The sequence below is a fragment of the Salvelinus fontinalis genome, chromosome 28, assembly GCF_029448725.1.
Source record: "Salvelinus fontinalis isolate EN_2023a chromosome 28, ASM2944872v1, whole genome shotgun sequence".
NCBI classification, from domain to species: Eukaryota; Metazoa; Chordata; class Actinopteri; order Salmoniformes; family Salmonidae; genus Salvelinus; species Salvelinus fontinalis.
Genome location: NC_074692.1, coordinates 29,894,474 through 29,914,177, shown reverse-complemented (window position 1 = coordinate 29,914,177; position 19,704 = coordinate 29,894,474). Strand labels below are relative to the sequence as shown.

Sequence of the window (19,704 nt, the reverse complement as noted above, 5' to 3'; positions counted from 1 at the left end):
TAAAATGCCCACCCTAATCACACCCTGGCCTAACCAAAATAGAGACTAAAATCCCTCTCTATGACCAGAGTGTGACAGTACCCCCCCCAAGGTGCGGACTCCGGCCGCAAAACCTGACTCTAAAGGGGAGGGTCCGGGTGGGCATCTATTCATGGCGGCGGCTCCGGTGCAGGACGTAGACCCCGCTCCACCTCTGGCTCCCCCCACTTTGGTGCAGGCCCCGGACCGGGGACCCTCGTTGCAGGCCCCGGACCGGGGACCCTCGTTGCAGGCCCCGGACCGGGGACCCTCGTTGCAGACCCCGGACCGGGGACACTCGTTGCAGGTTCCGGACCGGGGACGGGGACCGTCGCTGCAGGTTCCGGACCGGGGACGGGGACCGTCGCTGCAGGTTCCGGACCGGGGACGGGGACCGTCGCTGCAGGTTCCGGACCGGGGACGGGGACCGTCGCTGCAGGTTCCGGACCGGGGACGGGGACCGTCGCTGCAGGTTCCGGACCGGGGACGGGGACCGTCGCTGCAGGTTTCGGACCGGGGACCGTCGCTGCAGGTTTCGGACCGGGGACCGTCGCTGCAGGTTTCGGACCGGGGACGGGGACCGTCGCTGCAGGTTCCGGACCGGGGACCGTCGCTGGAGGCTTCGTGCCATGGATCATCACTGGAGTGAGGAGACATACAGGAGGCCTGGTTCTGGGAGCGCTGGCACAGGACGCACTGGGCTGGCACAGGACGCACTGGGCTGGCACAGGACGCACTGGGCTGGCACAGGACGCACTGGGCTGTGCAGACGCACTGGGCTATGCAGACGCACCGGAGACACAGTGCGCAGAGCCGGCGCAGGATATCCTGGGCCGTAGAGACGCACTGGCGGCCAGATGCGCTGAGCCGGCACCATCCGTCCTGGCTGGATGCCCACTCTAGCCCGACCGATGCGGAGACCTGGAATGTAGCGCACCGGGCTGTGAACGCGCACTGGAGACACCGTGCACTCCACTGCATAACACGGTACCTGACCAGTACCATGCTCCCTACGATAAGCACGAAGAGTTGGCTCAGGTCTCCAACCTGACTCAGCCAGTCTCCTCGTGTGCCCCCCCCCCCCCCCCAACATTTTTTTGGAGTGGCCTCCCGGTCTTTAGTGCCAGCCGTGACCCTGTGTAATCCTGGACCCTTTTTTTAGCTGCCTCTGCTTTCCTCGCTGCTTCCACCTGCTCCCAGGGCAGGTGATCCTTTCCCGCCAGGATCTCCTCCCACGTCCAGGATCCTTTCCCATTCAGGATGTCCTCCCATGTCCATTCCTCCTGACCACACTGCTTGGTCTTTTTGTGGTGGGTAGTTCTATCACGGCCGTCGTTGGAAGGAGACCAAGGTGCAGCATGGTGAGCGTACATTTTCCTTTATTTATTTGTAAATGTCGCCAACAAAACAAGAAACAAAGAAACAACCGTGAAGCTTAACAGGGCTATAGTGCCACTAACAAAGATAACTACCCACAACTCCCAAAAGGAAAAAAGGCTGCCTAAGTATGATTCCCAATCAGAGACAACGATAGACAGCTGTCCCTGATTGAGAACCATACCCGGTCAAAACATAGAAATATAACCCATAGAATGCTCACCCTAAACACACCCTGGCCTAACCAAAATAGAGACTAAAAGTCCTCTCTATGGCCAGAGTGTGACAACGGGATGCCATTTATAACCCCCCACCCAAGCTGGGGTTGACCAATCGTTAATTCTAGTACTCTCATCCTCTCGTCCTCTGCGTTGTGTATTTATCTTCAAAATATTCTTATAATAGGGTCATGCATAACTGCATACAATAGCTGTGGGATCAGCAGAGGCATTCAGGGCAGTAAGAGGGACATAAATTAGGTTACTTACATTGTCTTCCAACGACCCTAGGATAATGTACATTTGCTGACGCATGACAACAACTCAGTGACACAATAGTAGGGATTAAATGAGCTGGACTTGGGTCATTGATAAATCATTGTCTCAACTCAGCCTTATAATAATGTGAAAGGATACAGGATCTCAAATTTAGGTGGAGCCCATCCTCCTTATAATACGAGCTTTGTTTCCAGAAGGTATCAAATTTCTCAATAAATGTTACATCCACTGAGTTGCAATAGTAAATGAAGGGGAGGAGACAGGTTAATGACCGATGTTTAAGCCTTCAGACATTTGAGACCTGGATTTTGTATGTGTGCCATTCAGATGTTGAATGGGCAAGACAAAATATATTCACTTGGCTTTGAATGGGGTATAGTGGTAGTAGGTGCCAGGTGATTTCAGTGTATCAAGAACTGCAACGTTGCTGTTTTTTTACGCTTCACAGTTACTTGTGTGTATCAAGAATGGTCCACCACCTAATGGACATCCAGCCAACTTGACACAACTGTGAGAAGTATGTACCAGCATCCCTGTGGAAGGCTTTATACACCTTGTAATCCATTTCCTGTCGAATTGAGGGTTAAAAAGGGGTGCAACTCAATATTAGGAAGGTGTTTCTAATATTTTGTACAGTGTGTGTTTGCATGTTTTTGGAGTTTGAAAACACGGCATGTGTTTGCTATATGAAAGCACCCTGTAAATCCATCAACCAGCCCTATTTCATCGCAGTGTGAATATAATTTGCAAAAGCAGCGATGCAGTTCCGTATACCAGGGTAGGAGCATTGGAGCAATAAAGCGTCACTAAGTTTGTAATTCATAATTTGTTTTCCTCTCTGTCTGTGTTGCTGGTAATTGGTTATGGCCCTCTGAACGCCTAATGGCTGCGGTCATGTGGTTGGGTGATCTGATGTGGTTGTATGCTGTAATAAGTCTGTAATAACTCTCTCTAACTCTCGCTGACTCTCTCTCTAACTGTTTACCTCTTTTCTATGTCTCTCTATAATTCTGTCTACTTCTTTTCTATGTCTCTTTCTCTCTCTTTTCTCTCTTGTCGGCAGGTGGAGTGGCTGAAGAACGAGGAGCTGGTGAGCTCCCTGACTGATGACAACATTGACACACGAGCTGACCACAATCTCATCATTAACGAGGCACGACTGTCCGACTCGGGAAACTACACGTGCCTGGCCAGCAACATCGTGGCCAAAAGACGCAGTTCCACAGCCACTGTGGTTGTTTTCGGTAAGGCTCCGGTCCCAGCCCCAGCCACTAACTGACTGTGTGTCTGTTGTCGAGTTTATTTCCTGGACACAGATTAAGCATTGTCCTATCTTAAGAAGATACTCAATCGAACATGCTTTTTAGTCAGGACTGGACTGGGCTTAACCTTTGTCTAGGAAACCAGTCTGTAGTGTTAACAGGGTGCCTCAGATCAATTTTAGTGTTTCATGCCCCCCTCACAAGTGATTAAGAGACCCATCTTAGTGTTTTTGTTAGGAAAGCTTTTTCCCTTTATTTAGATAAATGTATTATTCAAAGAGTCAATTGACTGCCTCCCCTTTGAAATCAATGTGTATTTTATGAAAGGGAATAAGATACTGTGTCTTAATCTCATTTAAAGGAGTGTTGCTTATTAATTACGCATTTACTAGAGGCATTGGAGCAATTCGGCAGCTCACAAAATGTTGGTAAAAATGTTCCTCCATGTCCCCACACATACAACTGACAGAGCAAACAAATCAGACCAAAGGAGTTGACTACTCAGTAAAATAACCTCTTGTTCATTCAGATTTAAACTGCCCAACTATGTGAATGGATTAGTCTTACCATTTTTTCTCCTTGATACAAAGTGCTTTGATAATTGAACTGGCAATTAACGTAAGAGTAGTGCACATTTTCCACATTTGATGTACTGTACACAATATACTCAGGAATCTATTGATGTAACATCATGGAGCATTGCTAATCATTAATACCTCTAAACTGTTGTCTGTATAGTTAACTCTGTAGGAGATTTGATTAACTGTTGGGATAGGGGGCCGCATTTTCACTTTGGATGAATCGCGTGCCCATAGTGAACTGCCTCCTACTCTGTCCCAGATGCGAATATATGCATATTATTATTACTATTGGATAGAAAACACTCTGAAGTTTCTAAAACTGTTTAAATTATGTCTGTGAGTATAACAGAACTCATATGGCAGGCAAACTTCCAAACAGGAAGTGGAAATTCTGGGGCTGTTGATGTTAAACTCATCGTGTATTCACATCCCAGTAAGATATGGATCTGTTCGCACTTCCTACGCATTCCACTAGATGTCAACAGTCAGTATAACGTGGAATGAAGCCTCTAGTGTAATGTGGGATCGGATGGCAGCTATTTGAGTCAGTGGTCTGGCAGAATGCTAGTTCCTGGTCACCCGCGCTAGTCATGATGTGGCCATGTGTTCCATTACTCTGTAGAAAAAAACGAATGCTCTGGTTGGAACGTTATTGGATATATATGATAACAACATCCTGAAGATTGATTCTCTACTTAATTTGACCAGTTTATTCGACGTGGAAAATAACTTTTTGAAGTTTTCGTCCGAGTTCGCCATTTGGGTTGCGCGTTATGTTCAGAAAACCACAGGCTCGTTCCGGTCATGAAAGGCAGAAGAAAATTCCAAAAAGTATCAGATTCAAAAAAAATACTAAAAATATTTATAATCATGCAATCACAAGTGAAATATACCAAAACACAGCTTAGCTTGTTGTTAATCCACCTGTCGTGTCAGATTTTGAAAATATGCTTTACAGCGAAAGCAATCCAAGTGTTTGTGAGTTTATCAATCACTAGACAAAACAGTAAGAACAGCTAGCCCCAAATTAGCATGGTCACGAAAGTCAGAAAAGCAATAAAATGAATCGCTTATCTTTGATAATCTTCGGATGTTTGCACTCACGAGACTCCCAGTTAAACAATAAATTATCTTTTTGTTCGATAAATATTACATTTATAACCAAAAACCGCCATTTGGTTTGCGCGTTATGTTCAGAAAACCACAGGCTCGTTCCGATCCTGAAAGGCAGACGAAAATTCCAAAAAGTATCCGTAATGTTCGTAGAAACATGTCAAACATTTTTTATAATCAATCCTCAGGTTGTTTTTAACATACATAATCAATAATATTTCAACCGGATGGTAAACTATTCAATAAAAGAGACAAAGAAAATGTTGAGCTACCCCTCTCAGGAACTAATCAAAGGACACCTGACTCGTTTTGAAAAATCTCGCTAATTTTTCAAAATAAAAGCCTGAAACGATGTCTAAAGCCTGGTCACAGCCTGAGGAAGCCATTGGAAAAGGAATCTGGTTGATACCCCTTTAAATGGAAGAGGGGCAGGCAATGAAACAGGGATAAAAAAAAAGAATGCACTTCCGGGTTGGATTTCCTCAGGTTTTCGCCTGCAAAATCAGTTTTGTTATACTCACAGACAATATTTTGACAGTTTTGGAAACTTTGGAGTGTTTTCTATCCTAATCTGTAAATTATATGCATATTCTACGATCTGGGCCTGAGAAATAGTCTGTTTACCTTGGGAACGTTAAGCGTTAAGAACCAGTGTATCTTTAACTATATGTAAAACATGTATCTTTCATCAAAGTTTATTTCTGTTATTTGACGTGGCTCTCTGTAATTACTCCGGATATTTTGGAGACATTTCTGAACATGGCGCCAATGTAAACCGAGATTTGTGGATATAAATATGCACATTATCGAACAAAACATAATGTATTGTGTAACATGATGTCCTATGAGTGTCATCTGATGAAGATTATCAAAGGTTAGTGATTCATTTTATCTCTATTTCTGCTTTTGTGTGACTATCTTTGGCTGGAAAAAATGGCTGAGTGTTTTTTGGATTTGGTGGTGATCTTACATAAATATATGTTGTGTTTTCGCTGTAAAACATTTTAAAAATCGGACACGATGGGTAGATTAACAAGATGTTTATCTTTCATTTGCTGTATTGGACTTGAAGTTACATATTTCTATAAAATATTTTTGAATTTCGCGCGCTGCCTTTTCAGCGGAATGTTGTGGGTGTTCCGCTAGCGGAACCCCTGGGCTAGAAAGGTTAAAAGGCAAATCAGCAGTTGAAACAATAATAAAGTGTACACCCACACCACTGTTTCAGTGAAAAGAGGAGGGATGGGGCTGGAGAAATGTAATCATTCTCAAATTCATAGAAAGAACTATGGATGCAAAGACTGATCTTCCATGATATAAAAAGTATCATTATAACCAGCGTGTTTTGAGGCTATGGAGTGTTTGGTTACATTTACTTTGTTTACAAGCATTGGAGTAAAACAAGCTTATATTTTGGGTTCTGATAGGCTATGACAGTTGAACTAAGCTCATGAGAAATGTACAAGTTGTTTGCTGTGGAGATCCTATGACGGCGCCATGTTGAAAGTCTCAGAGCTCTTCAGTAAGATACCAAGAGTGTGCAAGCTGTCATCAAGGCAAAGGGTGGCTACTTTGAATAATCTTAAATATAAAATATATTTTGATTTGTTTAACCCTTTTTTGGTTACTCCATGATTCCATATGTGTTATTTCATAGTTTTGACGTCTTCACTATTATTCTACAATGTAGAAAATAGTAAAATATAAAGAAACAGTAGGTGTACTGTAAATCAGAAAATGGATGTAGCAACTGCTGATTGCCCTTTTAAATAAAGTTTCCCTCTCTTTATCATTCTCTCTCCCTAACGCACCCCCATATCTCCCTAACTCACCACCATATCTCCCTAACTCACCCACCTCTATCTCTCTGTAGTGAATGGTGGTTGGTCGCTGTGGACAGAGTGGTCTCCCTGTAACGTTCCCTGTGGTCGAGGCGTCCAGAAACGCTCCCGTACCTGTACCAACCCTGCCCCGCTTAATGGAGGGGCTTTCTGCGAGGGCATGTCTGTGCAGAAGATTACCTGTAATGCCCTCTGTCCAAGTAAGCTCCTATACCTCATGAAGTACTGTAGAGCTGGTGAATAGACTTAGCCTTGTTCGACCATCATGATCTTGCGAGATCACATTCAGTTTCTCTACTCACAGAGGTCATTGGGTTTCACCTGGAAAGAATAGACTGGTAGACAGCCACAGCAATAGACAGCCGCACCAATGTGTCAGAGGAAACACTGTGCACTTGGCTCCCTTGGTTAGCGCGCACTGCGCCCGGCCCGGCCCGCCACGGCCAAACCCTCCCTAACCCGGACGACGCTAGTCGCCCCACGGACCTCCCGGTCGCGGCCGGCTGCGACAGAGCGCGAACCCAGAGTCTCTGGTGGTGCAGCTAGCACTGCGATGCAGTGCCCTAGACCACTGCGCCACCCGGGAGGCCTATAGGCTAAAATTTGGCCGCAAGTGGATCTTCCAGCAAGACAATAACCCCTAGCACACATCAAAATTCACTAACAGTTAATTAACCACAAAATCAACATTTTGGGGTTCTCTGTACTTGAACCCCATTGAAAACCTGTGGTTTGAATTGAAGAGGGTAGTCCATAAGCACAGACAAAGGATTTTAAGGATCTGGAAAGATTCTGTATGGAAGAATGGTCTAAGATCCCTCCCAATGTGTTCTCCAATCTCATCAAATATTTTTGAAAAGGGCTCAGTGTCGTTGTCCTTGCAGTGGGAGGGTGCTGGAGTATTGAAAATGGGAGATCCAATCATTTTGACCTTTATTTGTATTACTTGTTTATCAAAATATTTTTCCCTGACTATTAGTATAAAATAATATAATTGTACAGTATTTCCATAATTTATTTGAGTCTTTTTTGCTCATCTTTATCGAGGGAACCAATAATAGAAATAATAATATTTCTGGACCCCACTGTATGTTGTATGCTGCTGCTGTTATGTGTCTTCCTGTCCAAGAAAATAGTGTGTAATAGTTCTCAGTCTTACTTACCGTAACTGTCTTCAAAAGCCAATCACAAGGGAGAGACTGGATTGGTTAGGGAAGAAGCTATCTGGCGAGAGCACAATATGTATGCACTAACATGGTCAACCCAAACGCACTCTGTATTCTCTGCATCATATAAACACATACATTTGCATTAAATTAGCTGGGAAGAAAACTGTGAAAGAATGTAGCGCAGAGTGCTTTTAGAACTCATGGAACGCTACAAAATAAATTGAGTAGTTCTCCAGAGATTGTGCATAGAGACCGATTACGGTCTCCGCAAAACTCTGCCAAGAAATCTCTTTTGGCACTGTATGGTCTACCAATATTAGTTATCTGTGCATGAGGGGTTCCTCCTAGATCAAATGACACAGACGACAGAGGAACATGAGTATAAACATGCACGGCTACATCAAGGGGTTTCATTTTGCATGGGGGAAAGAAGAGCGTTCCCATTATGTGAGAGGAACCTGAGGGTTAATGTGGAGTGAATGCGCTCTGAGATGGACCACCGCCTCACCTTCTGTTCTGTCTCTGTGTTCCATTTCCTCATCCACAGTTGATGGTGGCTGGGAGGAGTGGAGCGCGTGGACACTGTGCAGTGTGCAGTGTGAGCGACAGCGTAGGAGGGAGTGCAATGACCCACCACCCAGACACAGGGGCAAGATGTGTGATGGGCCCAGCGACACCACAGATAACTGCACTGGAGGAATGTGTACCCAGAGTAAGTCCCTTACTTCTTTCTCTTTCCTTTCTAGTTTGCGGTCCTAACCTTCACTGTCATCTCCATAAGCCATATCTCCATTACACTGATCACAACAGGACCCGTCATTAACACATATGAACAGCTTGCCACACAGGGATTTGTTGGACAAATACACATACTGAAATGAAGTCCACATTGCTAGAGCTCTCAGTGAATGATAACACTATGGTAATTCCTCCTGTAGTGTTCATGCGAAACGTCCCCCTGCATCACGAGAGTGTAGCTATCAATAAAGTGCATTCAGTTTTGACCACAGTTTGGAAGTTCTGACCACAGTTGTCAATACAATTGCAGCGTACCGGAGTCGCCTCTTCACTGTTGAAGTTGAGACTGGTGTTTTGCGGGTACTATTTAATGAAGCTGCCAGTTGAGGACTTGTGATGCGTCTGTTTCTCAAGCTAGACACTCTAATGTACTTGTCCTCTTGCTCAGTTGTGCACCAAATGTGCCAGGTTTCCTCTAGACGTGACGCTTGGCATTCAGGCCAAAGAGTTCAATCTTGGTCTCATCAGACCAGAGAATCATATTTCTCATGGTCCGAGAGTCTTTAGGTGCCTTTTCGCAAACTCCAAGTGGGCTGTCATGTGCCTTTTAATGAGGAGTGGCTTCCGTCTAGCCACTCTACCATAAAGGCCTGAGTGGTGGAGTGCTGCAGAGATAGTTGTCCTTCTGGAAGGTTCTCCCATCTCCACAGAGGAACTCTAGAGCTCTGTCAGTGTGACCATCGGGTTCTTGGTCGCTTCCCTGACCAAGGCCCACGACCGGGAGACCCATGAGGCCGGGCGGCCAGCTCTAGGAAGAGTCTTGGTGGTTCCAAACTTCTTCCATTTAAGAATGGAGGCCACTGTGTTCTTGGAGACCTTCAATTCGGCAGATGTTTTGGTTGCCTTCCCCAGATCTGTGCCTCGACACAATCCTGTCTCTACGGCCAATTCCTTTAACCCCATGCCTTGTTTTTTTTCTCTGACATGAACTGCCAACTGTGGGACCATATATAGACAGGTGTGTGCCTTTCCAAATCATGTCCAATCAATTAAATTTACTACAAGTGGACTCAAAGATGTAGAAACATCTGAAGGATGATCAATGGAAACAGGATGCACCTGAGCTTAATTTCGAGTTTCATAGCAAAGGGGCTGAATACTTATGTAAATAAGGTATTTTTGTTTTTCATGTTTAAGAAATTTGCAAAAATGTCTAGGGAATATTTAATCATTTTCAGAATAAGAATATATTATGTTAAGTTACAGCCTTATTCTAAAATGTATTAAATCAATAAAAAGTCCTCAGCAATCTACACACAATAGCCCATAATGACAAAGCAAAAACAGGTTTTTAGAAATGTTTACAAATTTCTTACAATATGCGTTGTCTTGGCTTGTCACACTACCTTCCATGTTTGACTCATCTGCCAATATGGATATTCTTCCAAAACTTGATGATCATCCAGGTGCTTCCAGGTCCTTTTTGGCAAACTTGAGGGGAATGTCAGACCATCTGTCTGTGATCTCAAGCTGGAGCGCAGCTGTGTCATGCAGCAAGACAATGATCCCAAATACACAATCAACTCTACATGAAAATGACTAAAAAGTTAAAATTACAATTATAATTGAACTCTTTGGCCTGAAATTCTTAGCGTCATGTCTGGAGGAAACCTGGTACCATCCCTACGTTGAAGCATAGCTGTGGCAGCATCATCTTGTGGGGATGTTTTTTAGCGGCAAGAACTGGGAGACTAGTCAGGATCGAGGGAAAGATGAACGGAGCAAAGTACAGAGGGATCCTTGATCAAAACCTGCTCCAGAGCTCTCAGGACATCAGACTGGGGCGACGGATCACCTTCCAACAGGACAACGACCCTATGCACACAGCCAAGACAACGCAGGAGAGGCTTCGAGACAAGTCTCTGAATGTCCTTGAGTGGCCCAGCAAGAGCCCGGACTTGAACACGATTTAACATCTCTGGAGTGACCTGACAATACCTGTACAGTGGTCGCGGGCCTCCCCGTCCAACCTGACAGAGCTTGAGATCTGCAGAGAAGAATGGGAGAAACTCCCCAAATACAAGAAGACTCGCGGCTGTAATCGCTGCCAAAGGTGCTTCAACAAAGTACTGAGTAAAGGGTCTGAATACTTATGTAAATGTGATATTTTATTTTACATTTTTAATACAATTGCAAAAAAATTGAAAAACCTTTTGCTTTGTCATTATGGGGTATTGTTTGTAGATTGATGAGGAAGAAAAAACTTTAATCAAATTTAGAATAAGGCTATAACGTAATAAAATGTGAAAAAGTCAAGGGGTCTGAATGCTTTCCAAATGCACTCTGTATATACAGTGTCTGTCTCTGTCTGTCTGTCTGATGAAAGAAAGAAAGAAAGAAAGAAAGAGAGAAAGAGAGAAAGAAAGAAAGAGAGAAAGAGAGAAAGAGAGAAAGAGAGAAATAGAGAAAGAAAGAGCCAACAGAATATTTTACAAAGTAGGATTATTATTTTGGGCTTCTTCGGTACAAAGAAGCATTGTTAAGCTCCAATTTTCCAGTGGTAATCATAAATTGTCAAAAATGTTTGACCCTTTTCTTTTCCTCCTTGTGAAGGAGAGAGATGATCATGATCAAATATTTTTCAGACCCATTTGCCAATCTCTCCCTTGGCCACTTTTATCCATGTTGATTTGAGTCTGGTAATGATGTCATCATAATCTGGGCAGTCTGTATCTGTATATCTCAGTGGTAGGGCATCTCCACATGATTGAAAGACGTGCACTATTAGGATACCTCACTCACACAGGGCTGGCGTTTAATCACCTTGTTCTGTAGTGTCCCAAATGGCAGCCTATTCCCTTTATAGTGCACTACTTTTGTGGTGAAGTAGTGCACCATAAAGGGAATCGGGTGCCATTTGGGACACAGTCGGGGCTGGTGTTTAATCACCTCGTGTCTCTTTCTCCTTTTCACATTCTCTCTGTCTTTGCAGATGGAAAGCTGCTGCATGATGTTAAACCTCAAAGTGAGTCCTTCCTTTCTGCATTTCTTTTATCTTCAACCCCCAACTCTTGACCTAATTTCTGAGGCATAAAATGACCAAATTGTCACTAGATGAAAGTTCAGGGTCCAGAATCAGAGTATAAGCAGTTTTTTTGTTATGGGCACCTACTTTCTACACCTACCTATTTGGTTAACTTTAATTTACCTGCATTTTACACAGCCATCACACCCATCAAAAAAAACTTGTAGTCAGGTTCTGAACAGAATTAGAACCATGTTCTACCATTCCATCACTCAACTGTCCACTCTTCACAAGTGTGACATCACAACGGGCTTTCCTTCTCAGATTGAGCCGAGAGATTGATCTCTTGTGACAACTGAACATGTGCTATAATGTAGGTGATTAATGGAGTGTAATTATTGCAAACAAGCTAATTTGACCAATTTGCAGTGATTCCTCACTTGTATCCTCTGGTGGGTCTCAGATCAGATAATCTCTCCCTCGTGCATATACCGCCTGACACCTGCTGAAATGATTGTCAGGCGGTACCTTGACTGGAGCTGCAGCAGTGTCTGTAATGAGCCTTCATTAGGCTGACAGACAGGCTCACTCACATAATGTGTGCTTAGGTGGTTGTTGCCTGGGTTTGCAACACATTCTGGGTCAAATCATTGAGTTGAGGACCTCCCGAGTGGAGCAGCGATCTAAGGCACTGCATCGCAGTGCTAGAGGCGTCACTACAGATCCGGGTTCGATCCCGGGCTGTGTCGCAGCCGGCAGCGACCGGGAGCCCCATGAGGCGGCCCAGCACCGTCCGGGTTAGGGCAGGGTTTGGCCGGCTGGGATGTCCTTGTCCCATCGCGCTCTAGCGACTCCTTGTGGTGGCCGGGCGCATGCATGCTGACTCCAGTCGCCAGCCGTATGGTGTTTCCTCCGACACATTGGTGTGGCTGGCTTCTGGGTTAAGCGGGCAGCGTGTCAAGAAGCAGTCTGGCTTGGCAGGGTCGTGTTTCAGAGGACACATGGCTCTCGACTTTTGACGCTCCCGAGTCCGTACGGCAGTTGCAGCGATGGGACAGGACTGTAACTACCATTTGGATATCACTAAAAATGGGTAAAATGTACAAAAACAACTAATTTAACCATTGAGTTCAGAGTTCTAGAACGGGGAGATGAACATTTGGTGAGTGACATAATTTTCATAACGGCGCTCCTTTAAATGAATTTGCCTCGGATCATTTCCTGTCACTATCAGACGGTGACCATTTGGTCATACTATGTAGTTTAGTATGTACCATATATTTATAGGATATAGACTAGTGTGTCTGAAAGCAGTTATACCTCCCTCCGTCTCACTGTTAACAGCTTTATGAATGTCTTGTGTAACAGCGGTGTAGAGGCAAAATTTTCCCATCTAGTCCTGTGTGTTGTGAGAAGAGGAGCATGTCAGTTGAGCAGTTAAAGGGTATGTTGAGATGAACAGCCAGCACACTGCTTTAAAAGGAATTCACTCTCCAAAAGCTCCTTAAAACAATGCAAAACCAGTATACTGTAGAATATGTCATCTAATATTTGAGATGCCCAAGAATGTTACCACATTAGAATCACTACCACCACCATTCTCTCATGTCCCTTTTCAATGTCTCTTTACTCTGCCTTAGTTAAGCTTCTTACACATTATTATTTTCGCTAAGCATACATCCAGTGAGACTGTTGTTTCTGTGTGTCTGTCTATGTGTGTGTACCAGGTATGGATGGCTCCAACGACGTGGCTCTTTACTCTGGGCTGGGGGCGGGAATCATAGCTGTGACTGTCCTTGTGGTGGCCGTCATGCTGTACCGGAAAAACCAGAGCGACTATGGCGTTGATGTCATCGATTCGTCCGCGCTCACCGGGGGCTTCCAGTCTTTCAACTTCAAGACCACCAGACAAGGTGAGCTAGCGCTGCCTGTCACTGTATGCCCTGTCTCACACAAGGCCAAACAGCAGGCAGGAGTTTGTCAAGGTTCCTTTAGGAATGCTGCCGCGTGTTGGCATTGAGGCTGCATGGTGCATTATCCTGCACAGCTGCCTAGGATTTATATTATCATAATCACTGAAATGATCTGTCCTTCTATTTTGATAGACCAGCTACTCTGTTATTGCAGACATAGGTTATCAACTGTTGACGGACACTTCCTGTGACCCCCTGGCTGCAGACCTCACACATTTGACTGTGAAGCAGCCAAACCCCCTTCCCTGTCGTCAGATAGCCCCAGCCAAATCCACTGATGGATAAATGTGAAAAGCATGGAATAGTGAACATAAATTCAATTTTTGTTGTGCACAGAAATCATTTCTGTTCATAACAGTGGCTGGGTCTGTGGCTTGTCCCAGGCAGCCTTGCTACATGCATTGATATTACTGTCAGTGACACTTCTGGGTTAGCACAAGTGATAGCCATCACAGCGGCGGGTGATAAATTCTGTCTAGTTGTGACAGCGCTGTGAAAAACCCTGCCGGAGCCATGCACATCCAATGCTCCCAAGGCCTGGGAAGTCATGCATGCACCTCACCACGCGCCAGGGAGGGGGAGGCTGGGGAGCTGGGGGACGGTGCCGGGCTACATCCAGCAGGCCATCAATCGTATTTAAATAGGCCAGGTTTTCAGGAGCTGCCTGCTGTGCCCTCCACCGGCCACCATCACTCCATTCTTCTATTCCCTTCTCCGTCAGCCTGCTAAGTGAGCCTCTGAAATATAGCTCATATTCTCTGCTTTCTCATTTCAGCTATGGATTCTTATTTTACAGAGGAAGGAGGGAGACTAACGAATAGCATGTATTTTATTATGCTTGACCTGTTTTTTTTCCAGTTTACCTTGTTCCGGTAGATTTTTCATAAGCCCAATAACGTCCGGTTAAACACATTGAGAGAAAAACATAGCTTTACTCGTGTGTTTTTTTATGAATCAGTAGCTTGTCATGCCTTGTGATTGCTTTAAAAAGGCCCTTAATGCTTGAGATCGCTCCTGCCATGACATGGTTTTAGGCAGAGTGGTGAATGAGTCTTTAGGCTTGACCCTGTCTCTCTGCATTACGGCTGGCTGTGAAAGATTTTTAATCAGAGATCCAATTCCAAACATATCCCTCAAGGTATTCAACGTGAGGTCCATTTCATTAACTTCTTTCATCCAACCTCCTCCACAATTCCATTTTGATCCACCATTTTAAAGATCCACACTCAAGCAATAATCAGATTTTTCTCCACTGCACTGACAGAAGAAGAAAAATGCACATGGCTGTTCACATGTCAGGTTGAAAGCTTAAGCAATGTCTACTGAAATGCATTATCTATCTGTCCATGGCTTGTGCAGCTGAATTTTCTTGAGTCCTGTTCTATGTCTACTGCAATCAGTAACAAATCACTATCAATCAGTAACAAAAAAAATTCTTCTCATTGCTCCAAACTGTTCCATTTCTTTATATCAGTTCCGTCAAATGTAACATTTCCCATTATATCCTCGGTTTTTGATTGCAGAGCAATAGCTTTTAATATTGTTACATTTTGCACTTTCATAATTTTCAGGCACTGAAAGTTACGAGAAGCAGCACTCAGCTTCAGAATACCCTCTAGTTAGTCTTGCAGTGGAAACACCCTGAATAACCTCTAGTTAGTCTTGCAGTGGAAACACCCTGAATACCCTCTAGTTAGTCTTGCAGTGGAAACACCCTGAATACCCTCTAGTTAGTCTTGCCGTGGAAACACCCTGAATACCCTCTAGTTAGTCTTGCCGTGGAAACACTCTGAATACCCTCTAGTTAGTCTTGCCGTGGAAACACTCTGAATACCCTCTAGTTAGTCTTGCCGTGGAAACACCCTGAATACCCTCTAGTTAGTCTTGCCGTGGAAACACTCTGAATACCCTCTAGTTAGTCTTGCCGTGGAAACACTCTGAATACTCTCTAGTTAGTCTTGCCGTGGAAACACCCTGAATACCCTTTAGTTAGTCTTGCTGTGGAAACACCCTGAATACCCTCCAGTTAGTCTTGCAGTGGAAACACCCTGAATACCCTCTAGTTAGTCTTGCAGTGGAAACACCCTGAATACCCTCCAGTTAGTATTGCAGTGGAAACACCCTGAATACCCTCTAGTTAGTCTTGCAGTGGAAACACTCTGAATACCCTCCAGTTAGTCTTGCAGTGGAAACACCCTGAATACCCTCTAGTTAGTCTTGCTGTGGAAACACCCTGAATACCCTCTAGTTAGTCTTGCTGTGGAAACACCCTGAATACCCTCTAGTTAGTCTTGCTGTGGAAACACCCTGAATACCCTCTAGTTAGTCTTGCTGTGGAAACACCCTGAATACCCTCTAGTTAGTCTTGCAGTGGAAACACCCTGAATACCCTCTAGTTAGTCTTGCAGTGGAAACACCCTGAATACCCTCTAGTTAGTCTTGCTGTGGAAACACCCTGAATACCCTCTAGTTAGTCTTGCTGTGGAAACACCCTGAATACCCTCTAGTTAGTCTTGCTGTGGAAACACCCTGAATATCCTCCAGTTAGTCTTGCTGTGGAAACACCCTGAATACCCTCCAGTTAGTCTTGCAGTGGAAACACCCTGAATACCTTCTAGTTAGTCTTGCAGTGGAAACACCCCGAATACCCTCCAGTTAGTCTTGCAGTGGAAACACCCTGAAGCACAACACGGATCAAGCCCTCCAGTAATTAACGATTTCCCTAAAAATAAAAACAACATTAGCCTCCTGCCTTCCACCCCTCACCAGGCAGCAGCTGGGCAGCAATGACTTTTTGACTGCTGTTATTGTGGCACAGGGAGTCCTGGGGCCCTAATGTCTGGATGTGCCAGATAGCTGCACACAGTGTTTGGCAGTGTGGCCAGGCGTCGAATGGCTGTGGCTGAAGACGCCCCTCCTTGGCCTGTTGAGTCCATGCTGTGAGCTGAAGGACTCCCCTCACTTACAGGACGGTCACCGTCACAGACCCCTCAGCCCATTCCCAGCCACAGACACACACACTTATGCACAAACACACAGCCCCAGCCGTGTGCTGTGCCCACAGACAGAGAAGCACTGTGTCCTCCAGGAGGGTGACTTTGTGTACAGAGAGGAATTGACTCCAACAGATGGATCATGGAGATCAAGCTGTGTATGCTTGGTAATTACATTTACCTCTGACCAGTGACTATGGCTCAGCCCTGGCCTGTATATATACAGTTTCTCATGTCCAAGTTATTTACCTGTACTGTAACTCTGAGTTGGTCAACTAGCTTGGCATATTATTCACACTGAAGCCTATTTTCCATCAGTTCACAGAGAGTGCTCAGTGCACTTGACTTCAACCTATGGGGCTCCTGCAGAGAGAGCTACATTTGAAGTCGGAAGTTTACATACACCTTAGTCAAATACATTTAAACTCACAATTCCTGACATTTAATCCTAGTAAAAATGTTCTGTCTTAGGTCAGTTAGGATCACCACTTTATTTTAAGAATGTGAAATGTCAGAATAATAATAGAGAGAATGATTTATTTCAGCTTTTATTTCTTTCATCACATTCCCAGTGGTTCAGGAGTTTACATACACTCAATTAGTATTTGGTAGCATTGTCTTTAAATTGTTTAACTTGGGTCAAATGTTTCGCCTAGCCTTCCATAAGCTTCCCACAATAAATTGGGTGAATTTTGGCCCATTCCTCCTGACATAGCTGGTGTAACTGAGTCAGGTTTGTAGGCCTCCTTGCTCACACACGCCTTTTCAGTTCTGCCCACAAATTCTCTATAGGATTGAGGTCAGGGCTTTGTGATGGACACTCCAATACCTTGACTTTGTTGTCCTTAAGCCATTTTGCCACAACTTTGGAAGTATGCTTGGGGTCATTGTCCATTTGGAAGATCCATTTGCGACCAAGCTTTAACTTCCTGACTGATGACTTGAGATGTTGCTTCAATATATCCACATCATTTTCTTTCCTCGTGGTGCCATGTATTTTGTGAAGTGCACCAGTCCCTCCTGCAGCAAAGTACCCCCACAACATGATGCTGCCACCCCCGTGCTTCACGTTTGAGATGGTGTTCTTCAGCTTGCAAGCATCCCCATTTTTCCTCCAAACATAACAAAGGTCATTATGGCCAAACAGTTCTATTTCATCAGACCAGAGGACATTTCTCCAAAAAGTATGATCTTTGTCTTGATGTGCAGTTGCAAACCGTAGTCTGGCTTTGTTATGGCGGTTTTGGTGCAGTGGTTTCTTCCTTGCTGAGTGGCCTTTCAGGTTATGTTGATATAGGACTCGTTTTATTGTGGATATAGATACTTTTGTACCTGTTTCCTCCAGAATCTTCACAAGGTCCTTTGCTGTTGTTCTGGGATTGATTTGCACTTTTCACACCACAGTACGTTCATCTCTAGGAGACAGAACACGTCTCCTTCCTGAGCGGTATTATAGCTGCGTGGTCCCATGGTGTTTATACTTGCGTACTATTGTTTGTACAGATGAACGTGGTACCTTCAGGCATTTGGAAATTGCTCCCAAGGATGAACCAGACTTGTGGAGGTCTAAAAAAAAATGTATTGGCTGATTTCTTTTGATTTTCTCATGATGTCAAGCAAAGAGGTACTGAGTTTGAAGGTAGGCCTTGAAATACATCCACAGGTACACCTCCAATTGACTCAAATTATGTCAATTAGCCCAGCAGAAGCTTCTAAAGCCATGACATAATTTTTTGGAATTGTCCAAGCTGTTTAAAGGTACAGTCAACTTAGTGTATGTAAACTTCTGGCCCACTGGAATTGTGATACAGTGAATTATAAGTGAAATAATCTGGCTGTAAACAATTGTTGGGAAAATTACTTGTGTCCTGCACAAAGTAGATGTCCTAACCGACTTGCCAAAACTATAGTTTGTTAACAAGAAATTTGTGGAGTGGTTGAAAAACGAGTTTTAATGACTCCAACCTAAGTGTATGTAAACTTCCGACTTCAACTATAGTTGTTTTAGATTACTGAATGACTATGTGGCTGTGTGCATCTCTCATCTCTCTAGGGAACCCACTGCTTCTCAACTCCTCTCTGCAGCCAGACCTGACAGTGGGTGGGACCTATTCCAGACCCATCTGCTTCCAGGACTCCATAGACAACAAAGAGCTCTTTGACCCCCTGCCAGACATCAAGATCAAAGTTCAGAGCTCCTTTATGGTTTCACTAGGTGTGGCCGACCGCGCTGAGTACCATGCTGCCAAAGGCCATCCACCTGAGACCTTCCCCAGGGGGCTGAACCGAGACTACAGCAACAGCACTGTGGAGAGACGGAGCACCAAGACGGGCCTGCTCACCCCCAACGGCCCCCACCTCAACACCACCAAAGATCAATTGGGAACCACGGGCGTGTTTGGGCATCTGGGCGGCCGGTTGGTGGTGCCAAATACTGGTGAGCTACATGTGTTTAAAGACTCTGAATTACACTTGAAGTTTTGTTTGAATCAGAATTAAACGGTTGGTGTTGCCAAATACTGGTGAGGTACAGTACATGAATAATAAAGACAGATGGGTTGACTACTTTTTGATTGCTTCTCTCTGATAATAATGTCTCATTATAGCATTTTTTTTCCAGTGCGTCCATTCTAAGAGAAAATTAAGTTCTCAATTTAGCAAAACCATGCACACACGTGACTATTTAAAAGTAAACGTAGGCTTAGTAAATATGTCATGGCTAGTGAAACCAGGGATGCATCCCAAATGGGCACCCGATTCTCTATATAGTGCCCTATGGGCCCTGGTCAAAAGTAGTGCACTATAAAGGGAGTATGGTGCCATTTGGGACGCACACCAGGTTCCTTTAATCTCTGTAGAGTGTAACGCATGTCGCTACAGTACTGTAGGATTCATCCATGTTGTTTCCCAGGTTGGAACAGTACAGCGAGCTAGTATAGATGTTTGTTATTCCTCTACATCAGGGATCATCAACTAGATTCAGCCGCGGGTCAATTTTATGTAGACTGCAAAATGACCACAAGAAGCCCAAACAGATATAATATTTCACTAAAACGTAATTATTTCAAACCTTGCTTACGTTTGTATAGGATCACGTCTCTTATGCGTGGGAGTACT

At 44.5% G+C, this 19,704-nt stretch overlaps 1 protein-coding gene across 5 annotated transcripts in view; it reads left to right on the top strand.

Moving 5' to 3' along the window:
- The window catches only part of LOC129826571 (netrin receptor UNC5D-like), a 326,296-nt gene that overhangs the window by 272,417 nt on the left and 34,175 nt on the right, over window positions 1–19,704 (top strand). For 3 of the 5 annotated variants that reach the window (XM_055887464.1, XM_055887460.1, XM_055887461.1), the window contains 6 exons: window positions 2,956–3,136; window positions 6,722–6,889; window positions 8,406–8,570; window positions 11,589–11,621; window positions 13,349–13,534; window positions 18,641–19,024. In XM_055887464.1, coding sequence (XP_055743439.1) covers window positions 2,956–3,136; window positions 6,722–6,889; window positions 8,406–8,570; window positions 11,589–11,621; window positions 13,349–13,534; window positions 18,641–19,024 — 1,117 coding nt within the window. The remainder of the gene's footprint in view (window positions 1–2,955; window positions 3,137–6,721; window positions 6,890–8,405; window positions 8,571–11,588; window positions 11,622–13,348; window positions 13,535–18,640; window positions 19,025–19,704) is intronic. The other 2 variants (XM_055887463.1, XM_055887462.1) reach the window with 2 other exon arrangements.